Here is a 22555-nt window from a genome sequence, read left to right on the forward strand (position 1 = left end):
TGCCACTTGGAGTTGGTTGAATGCGCTGAGTGTGGTTCAAGCGGCGGCCGGGAGTTGGTGGGGAGTGGCGGCACGGTTAGACTCTTGTTACCACGTCCGGTCGACCAGCCACGCGGCGTCTCAGTGAGACGAGATTTCACCGCTCTCATCGAGCACGTGGCAAATAACCAATAGAGGGGTCCATGCCAGGTAGCCATGGGCGCCCATGAAGACTAATATCTGAGGGGGCAAGCAATATACCCTGCCCCCTGTCCCTGCGAGCATGGGGTCTCTGCCACACCAGCAGTGTGGGGCTCATCGTGATGTGCTGCTCACAAGTGCAATTTTTATGCAAGCGACTTGTTAATGCGGTCAAATGAACCTTATGGCGGGACCTCGGGGTGCCGAATAAACGGAAGTAAAAATCATAAGTAAAAAAATACGTATAATTGCGACTCCATCCCACCGCGCACAAATGCCACAACCCACCTGGCGCGGATTATTCTGTTGTCATGTCGTACAAGCACAGCGAGGACGAATGCGCAGAAGAAACTAAACTTTAAAACTTTGATTAGCGCATTGTGTCGAGCTCGTCAAGAGGAAGAGATTGCCATATTGTTCGCCTTCAACAGCAACAACAAAAAAATCTCCAAAGGTGCCCGCACTTGGTCTCTCGCCCCTCTCTAGTACGGACTCTTCGTGCACAGCAATTGAGCGGCGAGGGGGCATTAGCGCATGGAGAAGGTGCGACAAACTGAACGGAGGTAAATTACTGGAACAGCAATGGCACTGCGCTCAGGTTATCTCAGCCTTAAAGGAATACCCGTTGTGATGTGGAAATACCAGCACTGGGGAGACAAAGGCGGCCGAGCGTGGTTGTTGGCCACACCACCCCTCGTGCTGTGTGGGCGTTCAAAGGTGCACACTAACAGGACTTGTACCAACAATCTGTTAAAGGCTACACGGGAGTTTTTGTCACCGCAACCGCCTGCTTAGCTCGGCACGTTTAGTAGCGCAGCACACAAACCGCTCTGCCACTGCTCGCCTATAATGAAGATAATCGATTATAATTGCGTGGAACATAATGTTGTTTCTGCTGCTTGGAGTTGTTCGTGATTTATCGTAATGGGTGTGGCCAGCGTTAGAGAAAATAATTACATTAATTGTTTACAGCTTCAATTCTTGTCGCTTTAATGCTTAGCGATATATAATGTGCAGTCATCTCTATTACAAGTGGTAACTGTGAAGGGGCATTGATGCTGTGGTGGATGGGACACGTGCGTAGAATGGAGGAGAATAGGGTAAGCAACTTGAAGGTTGGGAATAGCACGTGGAAGGAAAGTGTTGTGGGAAGGATCAGGAGGAGGAGGTTGAGATGGGCGGGACACGGGTGGAGAACGAGGGCAATTTACCACGCCGGGCATTGGAGTGGCACCCAGAAGTTGGGCGATCATGAAGCAATCATCCTCACTGACCTGCTTCCGCTCCTCCCCTACAACCCATCTCTTCTCCCGACACCAGGGCTTGGCAACCTGCGGCTCTGGAGCCGCATGTGCCTCTTTAGGGACAGCTTTGTAACATTGTTTATTTATTTAGGACCCACCCTCTCATATTGACGTGCATTGCAGCTCTTGAAATATTGAGGGAGGGGGTTGTTTGCCGAATAAAAAAAAATATTCTTGTTATGTTGGATGACGACCCCTGTCCGAGTCCATCCTGCTGCTACTTCCAGCCCCCACCCCCCTATCACTACACCAACCCCTATCACTACCCCTATCATTACCCCAAACCCTATCACTACCCCTATCATTACCCCACCCCCTAATATTACCCCTATCTCTACCCCTATCACTACCCCAACCCCTATCACTACCCCAACCCCTGTATCCACCCCTATAGCTACCCCTCCTTAACCACTCACACATGTCCGATCACCATAACTACACCAGCCCCTTTAATAACCCATCGTCTTATGTTATAATTGTTGTAAAGCACTTTGGAATAAGCCGCTATATAAATCTATATGAAATAGGAAAAATAAGAAGACCTTGAGCCAGACTGTTACCATCGAAAAACATCGGAGGTGCAGTGTCGTCTCCAACAAATGCGGGAACTGGAAGAAGGAAGCAAGCGATGGCGATGCGCGTGGCTAAGTAAACGCCACTGGCCACGAAGATCTGGGATTGTTAATCACGAAAACTGTCTCTGAATGAGTTCAACTTCTACAGGCGACATCAACGACGTCATTCCCCCTCTTCACGAGTACCCGCAGTCCAGTGACGTTACGGCGGTAGCGTTCTTGTCGATCGCGCCTGAAGTCTGTCCATGACATCGGCTCTGTAATGATTATTCTCCACCACCCACATCCCGTCACGATTTTTGGTCCCCATTCGATTTGATGATTCTGATAATGATCATCTTATGATGATGAACACGATCGTGGTGATTGACATGTACGTTGAACTTCTTTCGCACCGTGCGTAGCCAACCGCGCTAGTCGGAGGTGCGGGGAAGGACAACAAACTAAACATTTAACAGTGAATAGCTTCAGGGGCTTCCTAATATCGGAAGAAAGAGTGCTCCAGACGGCCACACAAGCGGATCTGAAAGTGTGCGATGCAGTGACCGTCTTTGTTTGATGGCTATCCAAAAGCCACTGCAAGGATGACCGGAGGTCTCGTGATGGTTTATGCTCCTTGACGAGATCAGCAAGGAATTTGTGGTATATTTGTGGCAAGCACTTTGTGTGTAATGAGTGCGACTATGATGATGAACACGCTCATGATAGTTCACTCGATCACGATCATGGTGGTACCACTCTTGATGCTGATGATGGTGGTTGACTCATGATGTTGATGATGGTGGTGATGCTGAAGTCTCAGGGCTCACACTGGAAGGTGGCTCCCCCGTGCACCTGCAGCAGCTCCGTGCAGTCGAGGCTCGCGATCAGCGTGAGCTCCCCGGGGCGCTTGGGAACCACGGGCACGCGCACGCGGCCGTGCCCCTCCACGTCGCTGCGCCGAGACAGACACAAAGACAAAGGTCCCCTGTATAGCCTACGGCAAACTGTTGGGGCAAGTACTGCGAGCACCTGTTAAGGCCGGGATAGGCACACGAGCGGGTGGTGTGGGCAGCAGCACGTCTGACCGCCTATTGTACCCCCAGTGCTGAAGCTTGCACACACTGCCAAAGATAGTTATTTAAGGCTGAATCGACCTAGGGGAGGCCCAGAACTGGATCGCGGGTGCATAACAAATCACGCTCACAGCTACACTATTGTGAAGCGAAAGACACATACGGGCACGTGTCATCAGCAGCAGCGTGAGCATCAGGTATAATGGTCACTAAACACATGGACAGTATTGTGAGATTGCGTTAGCAGTGGTGCATATGCACGCAAAAATTAAAACTCTCAATCGTCAATAACATCCTGGTCTTAAAAGGAAAATTATATAATAACGGACGTTTCGGGTGATGATCTGTCTTCATAGCAAATGTGTTTGGTTCAATCGATAACACGTGTGCTATGAACAAGGGCAGTTGCCCGAAACATCGTCTATTATATATTTGATCTTGTTATGATCGTGAACTTGTGACGACGGCACCATACCCGACGAGTATGTTGCCCGGCGCGTGCATGCCGGCTCCCTCCACGCGGACGCGCACGCGGTGCAGGGCGTGTGCCACGGGGTTCGTGAAGCAGAGCTCGGAGATGAGATCGCGACCCACGTGGGTCCCCTCCATCACCTGTGGGGGGATATCATACCATCTACCACTGCACCATTATCAGGCAATCACGAGCACAGCTTCTAGCATGAAACCACTATCATCATCTGACACTATCATCGAACATCGCACTATTATCACACCATCACACAAACACAGCTTCGAACATCACATTACCACCATCATCATGATCACACTTTAATTTAACATCGCATTTTCATCATCACACCATCAATTACCACCACACCATTATCATGCCATCATCATCACACCATCATTAAACCATCATGCCATCGCATAAACACCTCCGTTAAGCACTGGTGTCTACGTACATTGCGAAATAAGTTCAAAATACATCTAACATCACAGCATCATCTAACATTATACCATCATCATGCCATCATAAACACACCACCACCTACCATCGCACCACTGTGTCGGGTGGAGGAGGATTTATGATACCCAAAATAAATTTTGAGACGTATAGTTGTTGCTGCTGTTGTTATTGTTGATGCTGTTGTAATGTGCCACTCACGTGCAAGCGTGGGGAGCGCACACGGGTCACGTGCACGCGCGCGATCTCGGCGACCATGTCGAGCACGCGCGCACACGCCACCAGCACGAGTGCGAAGTGGTCCACGGCCAGGTGCAGGTACTCGCTCGCGGGCACGCGCACCAGCACGCACCGCTCTGTGCCGGACAACAAAGACAAACATTCCCTCGTAAGAGCCTTCAAACAAACTGTTGGGGCAAGTGCAGTTAGCAAGGATCTATGAAGGCCGGGACGGTACATAAACACGCATGCACACATGTGCACTTAACTATAATACTCATATAATTGCCCTCATTCTCTCCCTCCCCATCTCCATCCTTCCGTCTCACCATCGTGCGGTCCCAGCTCCAGGATGGGCCTCCTCCTCTTCAAACCCGCCCAGGTTGGCGCCCGTGTAAGTGGCCTCGTGGCCCGCACGCTCACGCGGTGTCACGTGCTTGTTTTCGCCACGCGCACCTCGGCCGATAATTCCCAGCCCAGCGCAGTCTCCTCAAGAACTGGCACTGTCACCTCGGGGGGTAGTGGGTCCCCACCCGGGTCCCTGCCCATTGGGGCCCCAATAGGGTCCCCGTCGGGGGATACAATCAGGTGCTCATCGGAGTTTACAATGGAGCGTACATCCAGAACCCTGCCAATATCCGCTGCGTCTCCTGCCCTCTCGACCCCGCCAGGACGCCGCTCGCTTTGTCCCCCCAGGAGGACCCTGTCCCTCCTGTCTCCACCTCGTGGGGTCGCCTCTCTGCACTCCCGCGCTTCAGCAGGCTGAGTGCTTACACCACCACGCGGCGCTCCTCCTCGGAACCTGTGGGGGTGGACGAAGGTGGGTGGAGAGGGGCATCATCATTGTCAGCAGCAGATGCAGCATCATTATTATTTCAGCAGCTACAGCAATAGTCGCAGCATCGTAATCATCATCTAAAGTACCACTACTTAGCAGGAGCACTATCATCACCATCTTCAACTTCCCCAGCCATCACCAGATTGATAGTTCCCTACCATCACCATGCGTAAAGACATTAGCATTATCATCACTATATCCTGCATATCCTAATCTCAATATAATTATCGTTAAACATTATAATCAACATCATATCGATGATTGCACACTTGTAAATTGTTTTAGTTGTATTCAATAAAGATCAGTCAACATTTCCATCACTCGAACATTCCGCGCCACTGACCCACTCCCCGCTGCCCTTCTCCATCCTCCCCTTGCTCCTTGGCCCCTGACCATCTGCCCACTTCATCCCCTGCTGCCCGGGCTCATGGTTACCCGCAGAGGGTTTGTATTTGGCTGTGATATCGAGGCTGCAATACATATCCACGTGATAAGCCACTTCGTTGAGCTATCATTTGTGATTGCCAGGTAGCTTCTGAGAAACACCTATATAGCTCATTGAGCTTTACCGGGTAAAATAAAAAAATGTTAAGTTTTTGTTAATCTGATGGGGAGGTACCACACGAACCACGACCACCGCCATCATCATGACCACTGTCAGGCTTCGTAGAGCAGGGTGCGTGTTTGTTGTCATCGTCTACGAGAGCTGCACGTGGCAAACCGGGGGCGCTGTCGCATGGCTCGGCGATTGCGCACTCGCTGAATGAACCTCGCAAGGGCCACGTGGTCAGCAAACGGGCAGTACAGCAACATGAACCCTTGCATAGTGCCCCGCTTTCCACGCCTGCAACCAACCCGCACCGACCAGCATGAAGTATGGTCAACGATCCACTAGGTCGTGGCGGTGAGGAGGTCCCCATACAGCAACGGATTCGTGAAAGGGCTATGACGTGGACGCACATGCATCGTCCCACGTGATACCACCTCCGGGGCATGCCTCGCGACGCTCAGGTGAGCGTTACCTGCGCTCGCTTCCTGCGGGATAGCTTCAACCGCCTGCCAGCCATCATGTCCCGATGGGAAGTCGGGTCTCTTCATTCGCGCCTCTTAATTCGTGCGTCGCTCCACGATTGGAAGTTCCTGGCACAGATGCGCGAGGTGGATGAATTGCAGTCCTGTCTGTGAGTGTGTGGGTTTATAAAGCTGCACTATGATGAATCCAATGACCCGATTCCCGCTTACGGCCACCATCACCAGTGGCGATAATCTGAACCGGTCCTGGATCTCAAGAGGTCGGCTTTAAATGAGTATCTGGTGCAATGAACACATCGCAACTCGAGTGACAAAGGCGGCCGAGGATGGTCCCGGCCACCCACACAGAACACGTGTGAAACATAGAGATCATGCGTGAACCACGTGCAGATCATTCGGAAAGCCGGCAAATATGTTGTTTGATATCACATATGGATCGTGCGTAGAACGCATACCGATCATACATAAGAAACAAACACCCAGGTAATGTATGAAACACACTCGTATGCTGTTGTAGGATACGTTGGTTCAGCAGGCGTATAGGGTGATTGATTACAATGTTAGTTTTTTTTCAATGGCGATAAAGAATCTTGTTCATTCATTTGCTGTCCACCTGTAAACTCATTCATTCATCAGCTATCATATTCATCTGTGCATCTGTCAATCCACAAGGTACCTGCTATGATTACAGCAGTGATACTGACTGTGGTGGTAGCTGGTATGATTACAGCAGTGCATACAGTGGTGGTAGCTGCTTTAACTACAGCAGTGCATACTGTGGTGTAACCTGCTATGATTACAGCTGGGCAAGCGACAGTGGTGGTACCTGCTATTATTACAGCAGTGCATAGTGACTGTAGTGGTACCTGCTATGATTACAGCTGTGTATACTGACTGTGGTGGTACCTGCTATGATTACAGCAGTGTATAGTTACTGTGGTGGTTACCTGCTAGCACTACAGTAGTACATGCTGACTGTATAGCAGTATATATCGAATCTATAGCACAAAGTAGTAAGCAGACAGAGTGCCGTAGTGAGGCCTAGTCCCGTGCAGAGCCCCGGCCTCGCCTAGATTTCCCAGTCCGCGGAGGTGTGACCTTGGCAGGCTGGGGGCTGGGCCGCTCCCTCCGGCCGCGCTACAATAATGGCATGTAAGCGCTAGAAGAATAATATGTAGGGGCTCTATAGTAGTTTCAGGGCGCATTGGGGTATCATTGGGGTGGTGTGGGGTGAAGAGGACATCGCACTGTGAATAATTTACGTGTTCCGTGTGTTTTTGCTGCATGTTTAAGGCAAATTAAAATTCGTGCCGATCGTGTGCGCGTTGCTAGGGGCAACCCATGTGATCAGTGCCAAGTGTACACTCATGCTTATAGTACTATTGTGTGCGACTTACGTCTTGTATAAATGCACATAATACAAAAGTGTGCGCCTGACCTTTGGCGACGGCGCGTGCGGATTGCTGCTGGGGGGTCACCTCGTGCGCGTTGTGCGCAAGTGCAGCTGGCTGCGTTGTCAGCCCGCGCGCGGCGAAGCGAAATCAATAAATAATCGCGAAACTTTCTCTTAAAATAAAGAAAAATCGGCAAACGACGCTAACTGAACTAATTTTAAGGTGACGGGCGTGAAAAGGGAATCGCCTATGCCAAGCACGGGGCTTCCGGCGTGGTACCTGGCTAATTATTGTTTACGAGAACCCCACCGTTTGAGAGCCAAATCCCTCGCAAGCGCGTCAACACTCACAGACAGGCAGAGACACAAAATGACATTTTTATATGAAAAAAAAACAGATTGTACGTGTCTGCTACTTACAGGATAGGAGGATGAGGTGAGGGGTGAGGAGGACGAAGTGAGGAGTGAAGAAAACGAGCAGAGGGGTGAGGAGGATGAGGCGAGGGGTGAGGACGAGGTGAGGTCAGTAAGGGAGGTGCCCGTCTCAGGAGTGTTATATTTGTTGCTTATGCTCGATGTTTGATTTGTGACAAAACATTGAATAAAATACTTCATACATCTGGAATTATCGTCAAGTATTCGTGTCTGCTACATCTACCTACACGCGTGCGCGTATTTATCCCAGAGGGATCTCATGAGCTTGACGTCCTCTTTCACACACGCCGGTTGCATCAACAACAAAATGTAACAAAGGATACTTGAATTTCGATTTGAAGCTTTCGTGACTGCAGGGATTCATCTTCTTGGTTCTTTCGGTAAAGTCACGTAGAAGGGAGATAATAAAATAATACAATTCTCACTGTGAGAATTGTATTATTTTATTATGTTTTATTTATCACACATTCTCACTGTGAGAATTGTATTATTTTATTATGTTTTATTATTTTATTATCTCCCTTCTACGTGACTTTACCGAAAGAACCAAGAAGATGAAAGGATACTTGAGTAAGGATTGAGAAAATGTCATCAAGTCACAAATAAATATGTAGTGCAAAAACAAACTGCAGCACATACCTTCCTGTAGATTTGTCAACATCATATCCAATCTTGGGCAAGACGGCAAAACACCGACAGTCAAAGGAGCACACCAAGACCAGAGACAGTCGCCTCGTGAGTGAATTTCACTGCGACATTGAACTCTCGACACGTGGCGAGGAGGCTCCGAGTCTCAAGTCGCAGGGAGCTTCCTCTGCCCCCATTGGGTGTCTGAGGGGGCGGGGTTCACGGCTCTGGCTCCGCCCACAGTAGGCGGGGCCAATGGCGTCACCTCCGGCTTTGACGTCCCTCCGACAGGGCGAGCGAGCTGAGCGGCTGCTTCTATCTCTTGCGCCCCCAACAGGAACTATGAGGTTCTTCAAGAGAGCGCAGCAGTTGCAAGCGACGCTGGAGACTTCGAATTCGTCAACAGTGGAGGTGAGTGGCGCCACCTCTTGCCTTTCAGCGGCATCGATCGGAGTTATACGAATTAAATACCGTGATCATATCGAGAAAAAATATATCGATTTTTTTTTAATTTTAACTTTAAAATTGAATGTTCGATACGTACGTAAGGAGGTTCATAGTTTAATATCCCAGATTGAGAGTTTCATCAAGGATTTTAGTCGGAAGGAGCTTTCTCTGGGCAAGGTGGTCCTTGTTTGCGTTGCCATGGTGACAGCATCTCGGACCAACTGCCGTTGTCCAGCAGCTGTGCCTGGGGGTCACGTGGTATTTGGTGACGCGATAAGGACGAGCCGTAGACTCCGCCCATATAGGGTTGGCTCCGCCCACATAGGGTGGAGCCAATGACGTCACCACTGTAATGTCTGTTACGTCATTCATATCGGTTTTTGGGTGAGATCGCGTTATTATAAATGTGTCGCAACCCTCCACCACCCGACACGGCCAATCAGTAAAAAATGTGTCACGTTAACAAAACGCCAATTAGTTACTTCTTCAGCCCACGGGTGTGTTTGAAGAGTGAATGATGTGACGTCACATTTCTCAATCCCCCCGCCCCCCTCCCGATGTGCGTGACGTCATTTATGGACGGCCCCTTAAAGCTTTCGTGACTGCAAGAATTCATATTCTTTGGGTCTTTTGATAAAGTCACGTAGATATCTTCAAAGAAAATAAGAAAAAGTAACAAAAAACCTACGACGTTTCGATCACAACACAAGCGGTCGGCATCAGGAATAAGTATAACCCGTAAAAACAAAGTTTTTCACTCTAAATCCTTTATATGCGTGGCGGCTCGAGTCCTCTCGTCCTCTGGCTTGAGATGGCTGCCACCTATGGGTCAGATGATTGTCTGCAGTATTAAACAATTGGTAATTAAATATTTAATTTGTTTTCCCTAAACAGTGTAAAATTTTGGAAAAAAATTTTTTCACGAACATTAATTGTCTCGCACAACGAGTCTGTGTGCAAAATGTCAGCTCGATTGGATCACGGGAAGTGGGTTAAAAAACGACCGAAAGGTTTGCACGGTCGTAAGTAAGCAAGCACGCAAGCAAGCAAGCAAGCGAACTTAATATAAAGGATTTAACAAGTATAACTCGTAAAAACAAAATTTTTCACTATAAATCCTTTATATGCGTGGCGGCTAGAGTCCTCTCGCTTGAGATGGCTGCCACCTATGGGTCAGATGATTGTCTGCCAGTATTAAGCAATTGGTAATTAAATATTTAATTTGTTTTCACTAAACAGTGTAAAATTTTTGAAAAAAATGTTCACGAACATTAATTGTCTCGCACAACGAGTCTGTGTGCAAAATGTCAGCTCGATTGGATCACGGGAAGTGGGTTAAAAAACGACCGAAAGATTTGCGCGGTCTTAAGCAAGCAAGCACGCGAGCACGCAAGCAAACAAGCGAACTTAATATAAAGGATTTAAAAAGGATGCCGACCCAAAGAATATGATTGCTAATTTATTATACAATTACAATACCCCCCCACACCTCCGCCTCTGATCTCAAAACCTGATGGGATTCAACGATGATGACGTCATCCTGCACTGTTTAAGACGGGAAGCAGGTGGGTGGCTTCACTATTCTGGCAAATCGCCCGAAGATGCTGGATGTAATTACCAGCGAAACGTCGTACTCAAATGCTAAATGTTGTGGATTCACTCTTCAAACACACCGGTGGGCTGAAGAAGTAACTAATTGGCGTTTTGTTAACGTGACACATTTTCTACTGATTGGACGTGTCGGGTGGTGGAGGGTTGCGACACAATTATAATAACGCGATCTAACCCAAAAACCTTTATTATGAATAATACTGGTAGCGCAATGCCTACGTGATTAATTGTTACGTCATTACCGCATGGACTTCTTGTCGCTGCGAGGTGGCCTGTGTTTATTTCTCTGGGTCGGCAAGAGCATCAATGAGATCCTTCAGCATACCACAGTTGAAAGCCACACAGGAGACACTGAATTTGTCAACAGTGGAGGTGCGTTTTGATGGCAGAGTTGTACTTGGCAAGAGAGCGGAGTCAAAGCGAGGCTGGAGTGGAGGCCACCGCTGCAAACCTGTATGGAATTAATACAGGCAGTCCTCGCTTTGCGCTGAAGATGCGTAGATGGAGAAGTGAGCATTCATCATAATAAAGGCATTCATCGAATAAGCGCTTAAAGGGTTATTATACCATTGTACATATGGGGATGCTTTCCCAACAGCGTTGTCTCTCAGGAACAATAATTGAGGGCTTCATTGGGGTGTCAGTATCAGCGCAATTTAATTACAGTAATAAATCAGATGGTAAACATTGTATCAAAACAAATATACATTTTTTTATTATCAATAAGTATTATGTAATGTACTCGCCTGATGCTCACCCACCTCGACCGGCATTATCACTTGCATGTTACCATTCTAAGTGATACTTTTCCTTGACCTGTTGGTCTCATTTCCAGCACTAACACATTTACAGGCCTCTTTCCAGACATTTTGGGGCTAACATGCTCACTAAAATATGAAAACAAGGCAAAGAGAGACCAAGGAAGAGCAAACACGTCGGCGGACCAGGGTGTCTTTTAAAAACTGGCGAGCGGTGCGTGGCTCAGAGCGTACTGTGATAATACTGAATAACAAAGATTGTAACAACATTGACAAAATTATCGATTTTTTTAATGTACTCGTGACCATACATCGTCATTATTGAATCGCGGGGGTTTGTTGCTGGTTGTCCCAGAGCGTTCGTCACTCTCATTGGCTGAGCGAATGTAAACAGAGATGGCGGTGGATGAGTTTCTGAGACCAACGCTGCTGCGCGTTCTACCACGGTGTTTAGGCTGTGTGAGGAATCGTGTTGTCTTGCGTGGGTGTGTGGGTGTCAGCGTATCTGTCCGATGTGTGTCTACCTGCGTATGAGGCACTTCACTTGTCATGTGCCATGGTGTTTTTTCCACCATCCGTGTCAAATGGCGTCCGTCACGATGCGAATGAAGGCAGGATTTACACTGGGAGGAGCTAACGTGCCCATGCCATGTGCCCTTGCTCCCGTCGCAGTTGCCAATGCCGGAGAACGAAATGCACCAGCTGTCTCAGGAGGTGTCGAACCTGCGGGCCAACCTGGGCAGGGCACGAGCGCACTTTAACACCCTGCGTGGCGCCCTGAGCCAGAAAGATAAGAGCCTCCACGAGATGCTGCACCAACTCGAGATCCACCGTTCTGAGGAGGTACCCTGGCTGCCGCCAAACCCCCCTCCCCGTCCCCTTGTTGCACGGAGCGCGGCTAAAATTAAACGTGTTCTCGTGAAGCTCCGTGGCGCACAAGCAGGGATAACAAAACCTCAACATATTCGTCAATAAGACTGCAATGGATATTGCTGTAAAGGACCATTGCCTGAAACGTCGCCTTTTCGATGTTCTGCCCTATTGAGTGCATCGTTTTTGATGAATGTGTTGAGGTTTTATTCAGAGTGTGATCTGAATGCCAAGAAAATGGCCCATTAAATAAGTGCATTCTGGGAGGTGGCTGGGTGCCCCAGGGGTCAGAGATGCTGTGCCGGCACTGCTGAGATTCCAGGATCAAATCCAGATTACAGCCGCCCAACCACAGTGATTTAACCGGGTTCCCAAGCGTCATGAGTTGGTGATCTCAGCCTGGTCACGAATGAGTGCACAAAAAAACCCAACGAAAAATATTTTGGTTCTGTACTTAATTTGGCTAAATTTGAATCCTAATACTGTTGAAAATGAAAAAAGCAGATCAAACACAATTTTTGTATCATAGCATCTCTCCACAGAATATGCATGTATGTTTTACTGATTAATACACCTGTATGGGGCTGACCAGCATGGGGAAGTATAGTAAAACACATCCCCATGACCGACATGGCATTGTGAGTTGTTCTGAATATTGACTCCATTTGAAGATGATCATTTGGGTGCTCGGAATTTATTCATAATCTTACGATGAAGAGCATTTCCATGTTGTATGCATGCTTACAAATGGTTGATATATCATGCTTATATTTTTGGAATTTATTTTATTATTCGAATATATTTTATATTCTCTTTAAACCTCATTGTGGTATGTTGATTACGACCATGGGTATTTACCCGTGGTCGTATTGTTCACAATATAATCTAAACTTCTTCTCTTTTCATCTTGAAAAGCATCCATTTGCATGTGTGCGCATCCATCTGCATGCGTGCCACCTATATGGGCACATGTGCGTCTGTACTCGATCCCCGTGTCTCTGCATGCTTACGTTGTCTCCCTGTACATGTTTTGCCTGTGGCTATATACATGTCTCTCCATACAGTATGCACTGTGACTTTCTGTACATGTGTCCAAATTTTTACATGTGACTTGCTTGTGTCTTTGTGTGTATATGTCTCTGCATCTTTGTCATTTCTCTATTCTTTTCGTGTGCCTCCTGCCCGTGTCTCTGTCTCTATTTCTCCGTACAACTACATACTGCGTGTCAGTATGTCTCTACCTGTCCTCATCTGCACGCTGCACGTGTCTATGATGAGGGGCTGCCCACCTATGCATACACGTGCCTGTGCCACTGTGCCCATCTGTCCGTGAGCAGCTACGGGCGCACTCGCAGGCCATCAACAGCCTGCAGGCGGAGTTGGAGGCAGCGCGGCGGGGTGAGCGGGAGGCCGAGGAGCGTTCCGTGCACGACGCCAAAGCCGCGTCAACGGCGTCAACGGAGCTGGCAGAGTTCACGCTTAGGACTGAGCGGCTTCAGGAGCAGCTGAGACATGAGCACGAGAAGACTCTGAATCTGGCACGCATGGAGCTGGCCGAATATCGTGCATCGCACACGCACGCCGACTCAGAGTACGACGCTCACGTCGTGCACATCGCAGTCCTGCAGAAGGTGAGGCCTCCACTCTCGCAACAGCCACCCCCCTACCCTCCCCCCCTACCCACACTCGAGTTCTCTTGTCATTCGGGGGCCATTGATTGGTGTCCTGGAAAATACTTGATAAGCCACAATCCCTTGGAGCTCTTTTCATAGTTGGCCAATGTTCATCCATTGCTGGATGAAGGCCTCCCTTAAGCCACCACCACAACCTCTCCCGATCTTGCAATGATAACAATCCACTTAGTACCTGCACACAATCAGATTCCATCGCTGACACTGTGCTATTATTCTCCACCATCCGTCATCCCCTCGAGCAATGAGTCCTGCCCAAGCCCACTTAATTTTCTCAATATTTTGGGTGAGCGATGAAAAGGATAATGAATGTATTCAAATTACATGTAATTAAGTGTAATATAGATACTGCCCGTCCTCCGCCGGCAGGAGCTGAAGGAGCGTGACGAGCTGCTGCGGCGCTCTGAGGCCGACCTGGTGGTGGCACAGGAAGTGGCACGAGAGCGTGGCATTGAAGCCGAGCGGCTGGGCGCCGAAGCCGCGGAGCTGAGTGTGACCATGCGTGACCTCTCTGCCAACCAAGAGGTGCAGCAAACTGAGGTGGACACCCTGCGGGATGAAGCACTGGAGTTGCAGCAACGGCTGCAGGAGACCAACGCATGCTTCGAGGAGACCGGTGGGTAGGGGCCTGTGCTCCCAATCTTTATAAATCCACGGACCCATTGAACACTAATTTTTGTAGACCACTATGCAACAATAACTTATTTTTACGAGTTTAAACGAGTCTAAGTCCTAGCAACATTTCACATGTGGACCACTTCCGTTAACATGGTAAGACTGCACTGGGTTTACTAAATGCTCTCTAGCTAAGTCCTTCCCGTGCATATGTAGGGATGTTAGAGAGAGGGCCGTTATGTATGGCAGTCTATGGGAAAGAAACACAGTGGGCGGGGCTACGTGTGTGCACAGGGAGATGCCCTCTGCGACGTCCGAGCCAGACACCCTGGGGGGGGCTGGTTTGGCGTTATGATCCCCCGGGGCCCCACCCCTCAAGGAGGGTTGGGTATAAAAGGGGACGTTATATGGGCTCGGGAGTTAGTTATGTTATAGTTAACTAAGAAGACTGAAGACGTCTTAGATAGAGCCCTGGACTCCCTCGTTCGATGTCCTTGTCAGGGCCGAACAGGATCGAGCCAGCGGCGTGGTCCCGAAAGCCAGAGCCGGTGCTCTTCTAAGAGCTGGTCTGGGACTCCGGGTACCGGCCCGACTTACCAGTGTCGGGCCAAGTAGCCTCCCCTAGCCCAGTAGTGGAGGACTGTGAGGTAGGCTAGGACTTAGCCAGGAAGTGTATCCTTGAGCTAGTCGGGTGAGGGGGCCGATACCCCCTCCAGTACTGTATGTCACATACGAGTTGTGTTGAATAAATATCCGTGTGCCTCCACCTCGGCGTCAAGTGTCTTCACCGGTACTTCAACTGGTGTCAGAAGTAAAACTCGAACATGGACACGCGGAAGACAACGCGGGCCATAGTACCGCAAGAAGAAGATACTGCCGAGATCGAAACGCCCGGGACGGCTACACAAGCCACAGTGCAGCCGGAGCCTGATGTCTCCTCACCGGGGCATCCGAGTGAAGGAGGATCACAGTCAGACGCGTTGCGGCTGGCTCACGGGAGGCTGGCGGAGCTGTTATACGCCGCTGCCGCCACGCTGGAGTCCATCACGCGGCTGGGGGCCGGTGATTCAGCACGGGGCGAGACGGCCCAACGACCAGGGCGCCTTCCCGCCATTTCGGAGCAGCCCGAGTTTGAATCTCCCGCCATCGACGCTGCAGCTGTTCGGGGCGTGGCCAGCCTAAACATCCACTCCGGCATCGCCGTCGCTGAAGCCACGACGTCATCACCACCGCGACAGGCGATTCCATCGGCCGCTCGTACCAACGCACAGCCAAGTGGAGGTGACATCCGCCCGCGGGAATCAACAACGACCGCTGCACTCCATCAGAGGCTGCCCCCGCTGAAAGAGTTCGTCGGCGCGGAGGGGGACTGGGCCGGGTTCCGCAGGCGATTCCTCGCCCATCAAGAGATGGCGAGGTGGACAGACGAGGAGGCTCTCTGCGCGCTGCCGGCGCTCCTCGACAGCGACGCGCTCGCAGCCCTCACATCGGCACCTAAAGAGAGGCGGGCGACGTTACCGATGGCGCTGCAGCTGCTGGGAGGGGTCTACGGACCATCGGCGGAATGCAGACAGGAGTTCTACGACCGCAAGCGGGGTGAAAAGGAGTCGCCCCTGGCGTACCGAACGAGCCTCCTGGCAATGGCCAAGTCGGCCTTCCCCCGTATGGATGACGACGGCATCGACGCTATGGTGACGGAGAAAATACTCCTCCTGGCTGACGACCTTGACATCGCTGTCGTCGCACAGGAGGACGCGGAAATGACATCGCTCCAGGCGGCGCGGCTCCTCCACGCAAACCTCCTGTCGCTCCGGCGGAAAGCCAGCAGGGCATCGGCGGGGCGTGCGGTGGCTGCAGCCACCCTTCCGACGGAGGAACTCTACGCCGTCGACCACCGACGGCAACAGGCGACGAGTGCACGGCCGGGCCAGGACGGGTCGGGCCGTTCCGACCATTCGTCACCTCCGACGCCGCTCCCACGGTGTTTTAACTGCGGCGTCCGGGGCCACGTCGCCTCGGGGTGCCGCTCTCCTCGTCAGCGCGGGACGACACCTCACCGGGACGACGGGCCTCATCCCAAGCTCCACCATCAAAAACCGGCGAGTCGCGGCACCCCACACGTTTGGCCCACACACACACCCGTCACGCACTCAAACACCGCGACGAGAGGGGGGCCGGTATCACGCACCATCGCACCATCACGCACCACTCCGGGTACCCATATCGAACCCGGCCAGTGGTCCGTGCTGGCCGATCGTGTGGTTGCCGCATCGTCGGGGTCGTCGGCCGTTGTGGGGTATATCGACGGGGTTGAAGTGCGCATCCTGGTCGATATGGGAGCATCGGCGACTATTATTTCGGAATTAATTTATAATATTCTCCCTGTCCGGAGTCGTCCCTTGATGCCAGTTAACATACCATTCTATGCGGCTAACGGGGGCTCACTTGGCATCATCGGACAAATTCGTGCCCAAATTTGTATCGGGGAAATAAAATTGTCTGGGCCGATTTTTGTTTCTTCCTCGCTGGCGGTTCCGTGCCTGCTGGGGACGGACTCCTGGCCAAAATGCCGATTGTAATTTTGATCGACCAGGGTTGCATAGAGCTTCCGTCGGGCAGACGCATGGCGTTTCTGCCATCACCAGTTGCGACGCGGACGGCGTTCGCGACGGTGCCGGCGTTCGTGGAGAGAACGGTACGCGTCCCTCCGGGGACGCAAATGTTGGTACCCTTGAAACTTCGGCGGCCCCTCGTTAAGGGTGCTGGGGCACAAGGGGTACTGTTGGGACCGTCTAGGGCCGGGGTTAGTGGACCTGACTTACTTCCGGCCCAGACCATAGTGAGAGGGAATGGTGAACCCTTCATCGCGGTCCTAAATGTGGGCTCGCGGACGGTGGTGGTCCCACAGGGGACCGTGCTTGCTCACGCAACGCCGGTGCCGTGTGAGGAACCCGCCGTAAATCGCGTCAACACTGTCCCTGCGTCGCAACCGCATTCGGACAGCGATGAAGGGTGGCTCGAGGCGCTTTGTGCGGGATCGACGGACCTGTCCGATTCAGAGCGTCAACAACTTAAAACACTACTGCGAGAATTTTCCGACGTTTTTAGTCGAAATAAATATGATTTGGGTTGCACTCACTTGCTGCGTCACCATATTGACACGGGTGACAGCGCGCCAATTCGCCAAAAATCCGTTTCGGTTGAGTCCCGCCGAAAAGGACCATGTCAAATCGGCTGTTGATGACATGTTGGCCGCAGACATCATTTCTCCTTCCACCAGCCCTTGGGGAGCGCCGATCGTCCTGGTTAAAAAGCAGGACGGTTCGTTGCGGTTTTGCGTTGACTTCCGGCGTCTTAATAAAATTTCGGTTGCCGACGCATACCCGCTCCCTCGGATGGATGAATCGCTTGACGCCTTGGTGGGAGCGCGATTCTTTTCCACACTCGATTTACTTTCGGGATTCTGGCAGCTTCCTCTGGATGATGAGTCAAAGCCTAAAACTGCTTTTCGTACACCGCACGGCTTGTTTCAATTCAACCGGTTGCCGATGGGCTTACACTCAGCGCCGGCAACTTTCCAGCGTTTAATGGAATTGGTTTTGGCTGGACTGCAATGGGAGTCGTGCCTCATTTATTTGGATGACGTTATCGTCTTTGGTAAAACTTTTGATGAACATCTCCAGAGGTTGCGGGCGGTTTTCCTAAAGATGCGGGCTGCTAATTTGAAATTCAAGCCCCAAAAATGCCATTTGTTGCGTGATTCGGTGCGTTATTTGGGGCACATCGTGGGACGCTCAGGTATTGCTACCGATCCCGCCAAAACGCAGTGTGTCAGCTCCTGGCCGACTCCCACCTCGGTGGGAGAGGTCAGGAGTTTCATTGGGTTCGCGTCGTATTATCGACGGTTTGTTGCTGATTTTGCAACAATTGCTAAACCCCTGCACGCTTTAACATCTAAAGGGGTTCGGTTCCACTGGGGTCAAGAGGAGGAGGCTGCCTTCCGCTCCCTTCGGGACGCCCTGGTGAAAGCCCCTCCCTTGATTTACCCTGATTTTTCGAAGCCCTTTTTGCTCGACACCGATGCGAGCAACACGGGTATTGGGGGTGTGCTTTCCCAGGTGGTTGATGGCGTTGAACGGGTGGTCGCGTACGGTAGTCGGGTGTTGTCTCCTGCGGAGCAGAGATATTGTGTCACCCGTAGAGAACTGTTGGCAATTGTTTTTTTCATCCAACAGTATCGCCCATATCTGTACGGTCGGCATTTCACCGTCCGCACAGATCATGCGGCACTACAGTATGCCCTGCGGGTTCAACAACCATCGGGACAGTTGTCTCGATGGTTGGAGGTTCTCCAGGATTTTGATTTTGAGACCACTTACCGTAAGGGCGTTCGCCATACCAACGCGGACGCTCTGTCACGCATGCCAACCACCTCGGAATGTGCATGCCTCCTGGGGTCGGGACGTTGCAGACCTTCAGGGGACGCATCGGTTCCGATCCTGGCAGCCACCGACGACGACGAACCACTGCCTGATAATTCGATCGAACAACAGGGAAGGGATTCCCTGTTGGGGTTGCCCGTCACTGAGTGGGGGCGCCTCCAAATGGAGGATACCTCCCTCCTCGGGTGGCGTCGTCGCGTCGGGGGTGCTGGGCGGGTGAAAGGTGATTCGGGTGCATGGGAAATGGTACAGGGTCTGCTCATGCATTGGGACGGCAAATCACAGCGACATCGGCTGGTCGTCCCTTCTGAGTTGCGAGGCAAAGTGGTGTGGGCCGCGCATGAGCGCCTGTTACATCTGGGGACTCTAAAGACCCTTGCACTGATACAACTAGATTTTTTTGGCCTGGTATGACAAAGGATGTGGGGGATCTTTTGAGTTCATGCCCGCGGTGTGCGCAACGGAAACCGCCGGCACGGGAGTCTAACCCGCCTTTACAATCAATCAAGGTGTCCAGAATAAATGAGCTTGTCGCGCTGGACATCTTGGGCCCATTTCCCGCCACCCCCAGGGGCAATAGGTATTTGCTGACAGGGGTCGAGTATTTTACGCGCTGGCCCATGGCCTGGCCCCTTGCCAACCAGTCGGCAGCAGCCATCGTGGACGCCTTTGTTCAAGGATACGTCCTGGACAAAGGTGCTCCGGAACGGCTGCTGACCGACCAGGGTAAAAATTTTTCCAGCAAATTACTTAAACAAGTCTGTGACCTCTTAGGCACAAAGAAAATTCGGACCTCCCCGTATCACCCACAGACTGACGGAATGGTCGAGCGCCTGCATCGCACCATTTCGTCAATGATGGCACAGCAGGTCTCAGATTCACAGACTGATTGGGACCTGCATATTCAGGGGGTCTTGGCGGCATACCGGATGGCACCCCCATGCAGCTACGGGATTTTCCCCCTTTTACCTTATGTACGGTCGCGAACCCGACCCGCCTGTTCGCGCCCAGCTGCAGATCCCCGACCCGCAAGGAAAAACTAAATTGGCTGACCACGTCAAATTTAATCTGGCTAAATTAACAGAGGCGCGGGATGCTGCGAGGTTGAACTCGGACCAACGTCAAAAGGCGAACGAGCGCCTCAGGCTGGGTCGGGCGCATGTAATACAGTGGAAACCGGGGGACAGGGCATGGTTGCACTGTCCCCAAGTGCCCCTGGCTACCTCCCCTAAGCTGGCGCGGCCGTGGCGGGGCCCTGTGGAAGTGGTCGAGGTCTTGCGACCACAGTGCGTGCGCATTCGTTGGGGGAAGCGGCGATGGTTCGTGCACCCCTCTCGGTTGAAACCCTTCGTCGCGGTACGCAAACCCACTTCACACATGCGTGGCCAGACGTGTGGGGGGTCGACCGACTCACTAGGTCCGTCTCCCACCGCGCTCACCTAATGCCTTGCCGGCCGTGCCACCTCCAGGTGCATCGAGACTGACGGCTCACGCCCGACCACCCCTTCTGGGGATACCAACAGTCACGCGGCATCAGAGGAGGTCTCACTCCGGGACGGACGATTACCACCTGACGGTCCGCCACCCGGGGTTTTCCCCGTGTGAGGGGCCCGCCGCAAGGACACGCGCAAAAATGCGCAGACTGTTGTGAAACCGCAAGATGTGTATATATGTTGTGTTCATTGTGTGTTGTGTGGGGGGGGTGTGTTCCCTGCCCATTGAATTTACATACGTTGTGCTCACCTGCTGTTGTGTGTATGGTGGCTTCGCTGCAAATTGTATATAGCTTGTTCTTACGGAATTCGTATTTATTCAAGGGGGGGTGCGTCGGGTTGTTTTTTTTCTTCTTGCTGTTGCATTTTTTTTGTGTTCTTGTTACCGTTCTTGTTATTGTTGATAATTAGTGAGGCACACGCGCGGTTACGGTAAAAATTCATCTTTATTGTCATTCTGTATGTTGGCAGCCGGGACGGCTGCGAGCTATGTAGGGGGGAGTGATGTAGGGATGTTAGAGAGAGGGCCGTTATGTATGGCAGTCTATGGGAAAGAAAACACAGTGGGCGGGGCTACGTGTGTGCACAGGGAGATGCCCTCTGCGACGTCCGAGCCAGACACCCTGGGGGGGGCTGGTTTGGCGTTATGATCCCCCGGGGCCCCACCCCTCAAGGAGGGTTGGGTATAAAAGGGGACGTTATATGGGCTCGGGAGTTAGTTATGTTATAGTTAACTAAGAAGACTGAAGACGTCTTAGATAGAGCCCTGGACTCCCTCGTTCGATGTCCTTGTCAGGGCCGAACAGGATCGAGCCAGCGGCGTGGTCCCGAAAGCCAGAGCCGGTGCTCTTCTAAGAGCTGGTCTGGGACTCCGGGTACCGGCCCGACTTACCAGTGTCGGGCCAAGTAGCCTCCCCTAGCCCAGTAGTGGAGGACTGTGAGGTAGGCTAGGACTTAGCCAGGAAGTGTATCCTTGAGCTAGTCGGGTGAGGGGGCCGATACCCCCTCCAGTACTGTATGTCACATACGAGTTGTGTTGAATAAATATCCGTGTGCCTCCACCTCGGCGTCAAGTGTCTTCACCGGTACTTCACATATATTATTATTTTGGACCCCGTTTGAATGCAAGCTGGTGAATAGGTCTGAGGGACCTAATCCCTCTTAGCACTGACTAGTTTCTGATACTACTCCCGCTGCTGCTACTCTTTCTCCACCTGCTGCCGTTGGTGGCTATACTGTCTTCATCACCGTGGTTTTGTGTCCCTTTTGACAGCCAATTCTCTGGAGCAACAGCATGAGCGTGCGGAGCTGTCTCAGGCAGAACTAGTGGCGATGCAGGCGCGGCTAGGCGAGCACAAGGTGGAGTGCGAGCGGATGCTGCAGAATGAGAAGTGCCGTGCCCAGGAAGAGCTCGACAACACCAGGTGCGTAGCGTAGGCAACGGTGGGCGGCGACGGTGAGATGAGGGGCATGGGGGGAGTGATTAGGAGGATGCTCGGGCGGGTGTGGGAGTAATGGAATGGCGGGTCCGTAGCGAGGTGGCAGAGGGTGAGCGGTGGTGGGATCGCGGTAGAGTCACGTCAAGGCGTCATGGCACGAGAAGGACACATACGTGCAACGTCCAAGGGGTTCAGATCACACGTGTGCGAGCATGTGCTTCCAAAAAGCAGAACACAGGGTGACTGAGGTTGAGCGATGGACATACGGGAAAGTAGAATATCAAGGAACAATTTGTAATACAATTCACGTTTGAAAAAGTTCCGAGGCTGCTCTGCTTGTAGCGCCAGTCGCACCATGGGCCATGCATTGCTTTTACTGAGATTTGGTGATCTGCACATATGCACTGCGGCCTTCAGCTTACCGCTTCCTCGAATTCCCATTCTCTTCCTCTTCACTCCCCTTGCACAGCTCTTTCCTCTACCTCCCCTACCCATTCGTGATCCCGAAGTACCCGATGTCGCGGTCTCTCATTCTTTAACCCTTGTATGCCCCTGCCATCTAAATTATTAAATTCTGTCACTTTTTTTTAACTATGTCAAACGCTT

The 22555-nt window shown here is 51.5% G+C and overlaps 2 protein-coding genes across 2 annotated transcripts in view; one reads left to right on the forward strand and one right to left on the reverse strand.

The window, feature by feature from the left end:
* Nucleotides 1–2623: 2623 nt before the first annotated feature.
* LOC133340338 (protein-glutamine gamma-glutamyltransferase K-like) lies at nucleotides 2624–8714 on the reverse strand. Its single transcript, XM_061548482.1, has 6 exons — nucleotides 8596–8714; nucleotides 6119–6236; nucleotides 4877–5060; nucleotides 4241–4395; nucleotides 3590–3726; nucleotides 2624–2993 (listed from the first exon to the last, which is right to left on the reverse strand). The coding sequence occupies exons 4-6, from the start codon at nucleotides 4295–4297 to the stop codon at nucleotides 2858–2860; spliced, it is 330 nt and encodes a 109-aa protein (XP_061404466.1). The 5' UTR covers nucleotides 4298–4395; nucleotides 4877–5060; nucleotides 6119–6236; nucleotides 8596–8714; the 3' UTR covers nucleotides 2624–2857.
* A 194-nt stretch (nucleotides 8715–8908) lies between these two features.
* The window catches only part of LOC133340364 (uncharacterized), a 14803-nt gene continuing 1156 nt past the window's right edge, over nucleotides 8909–22555 (forward strand). Inside the window, exons 1-5 of the mRNA XM_061548507.1 lie at nucleotides 8909–8994; nucleotides 12072–12242; nucleotides 13607–13900; nucleotides 14330–14576; nucleotides 21784–21934. Coding sequence (XP_061404491.1) covers nucleotides 8926–8994; nucleotides 12072–12242; nucleotides 13607–13900; nucleotides 14330–14576; nucleotides 21784–21934 — 932 coding nt within the window. The 5' untranslated portion in view covers nucleotides 8909–8925. The remainder of the gene's footprint in view (nucleotides 8995–12071; nucleotides 12243–13606; nucleotides 13901–14329; nucleotides 14577–21783; nucleotides 21935–22555) is intronic.

Source organism: Lethenteron reissneri, chromosome 9 (genome assembly GCF_015708825.2).
Source record: "Lethenteron reissneri isolate LAM-NWPU_2019-01 chromosome 9, ASM1570882v1, whole genome shotgun sequence".
In the NCBI taxonomy this organism is placed as follows: Eukaryota; Metazoa; Chordata; class Hyperoartia; order Petromyzontiformes; family Petromyzontidae; genus Lethenteron; species Lethenteron reissneri.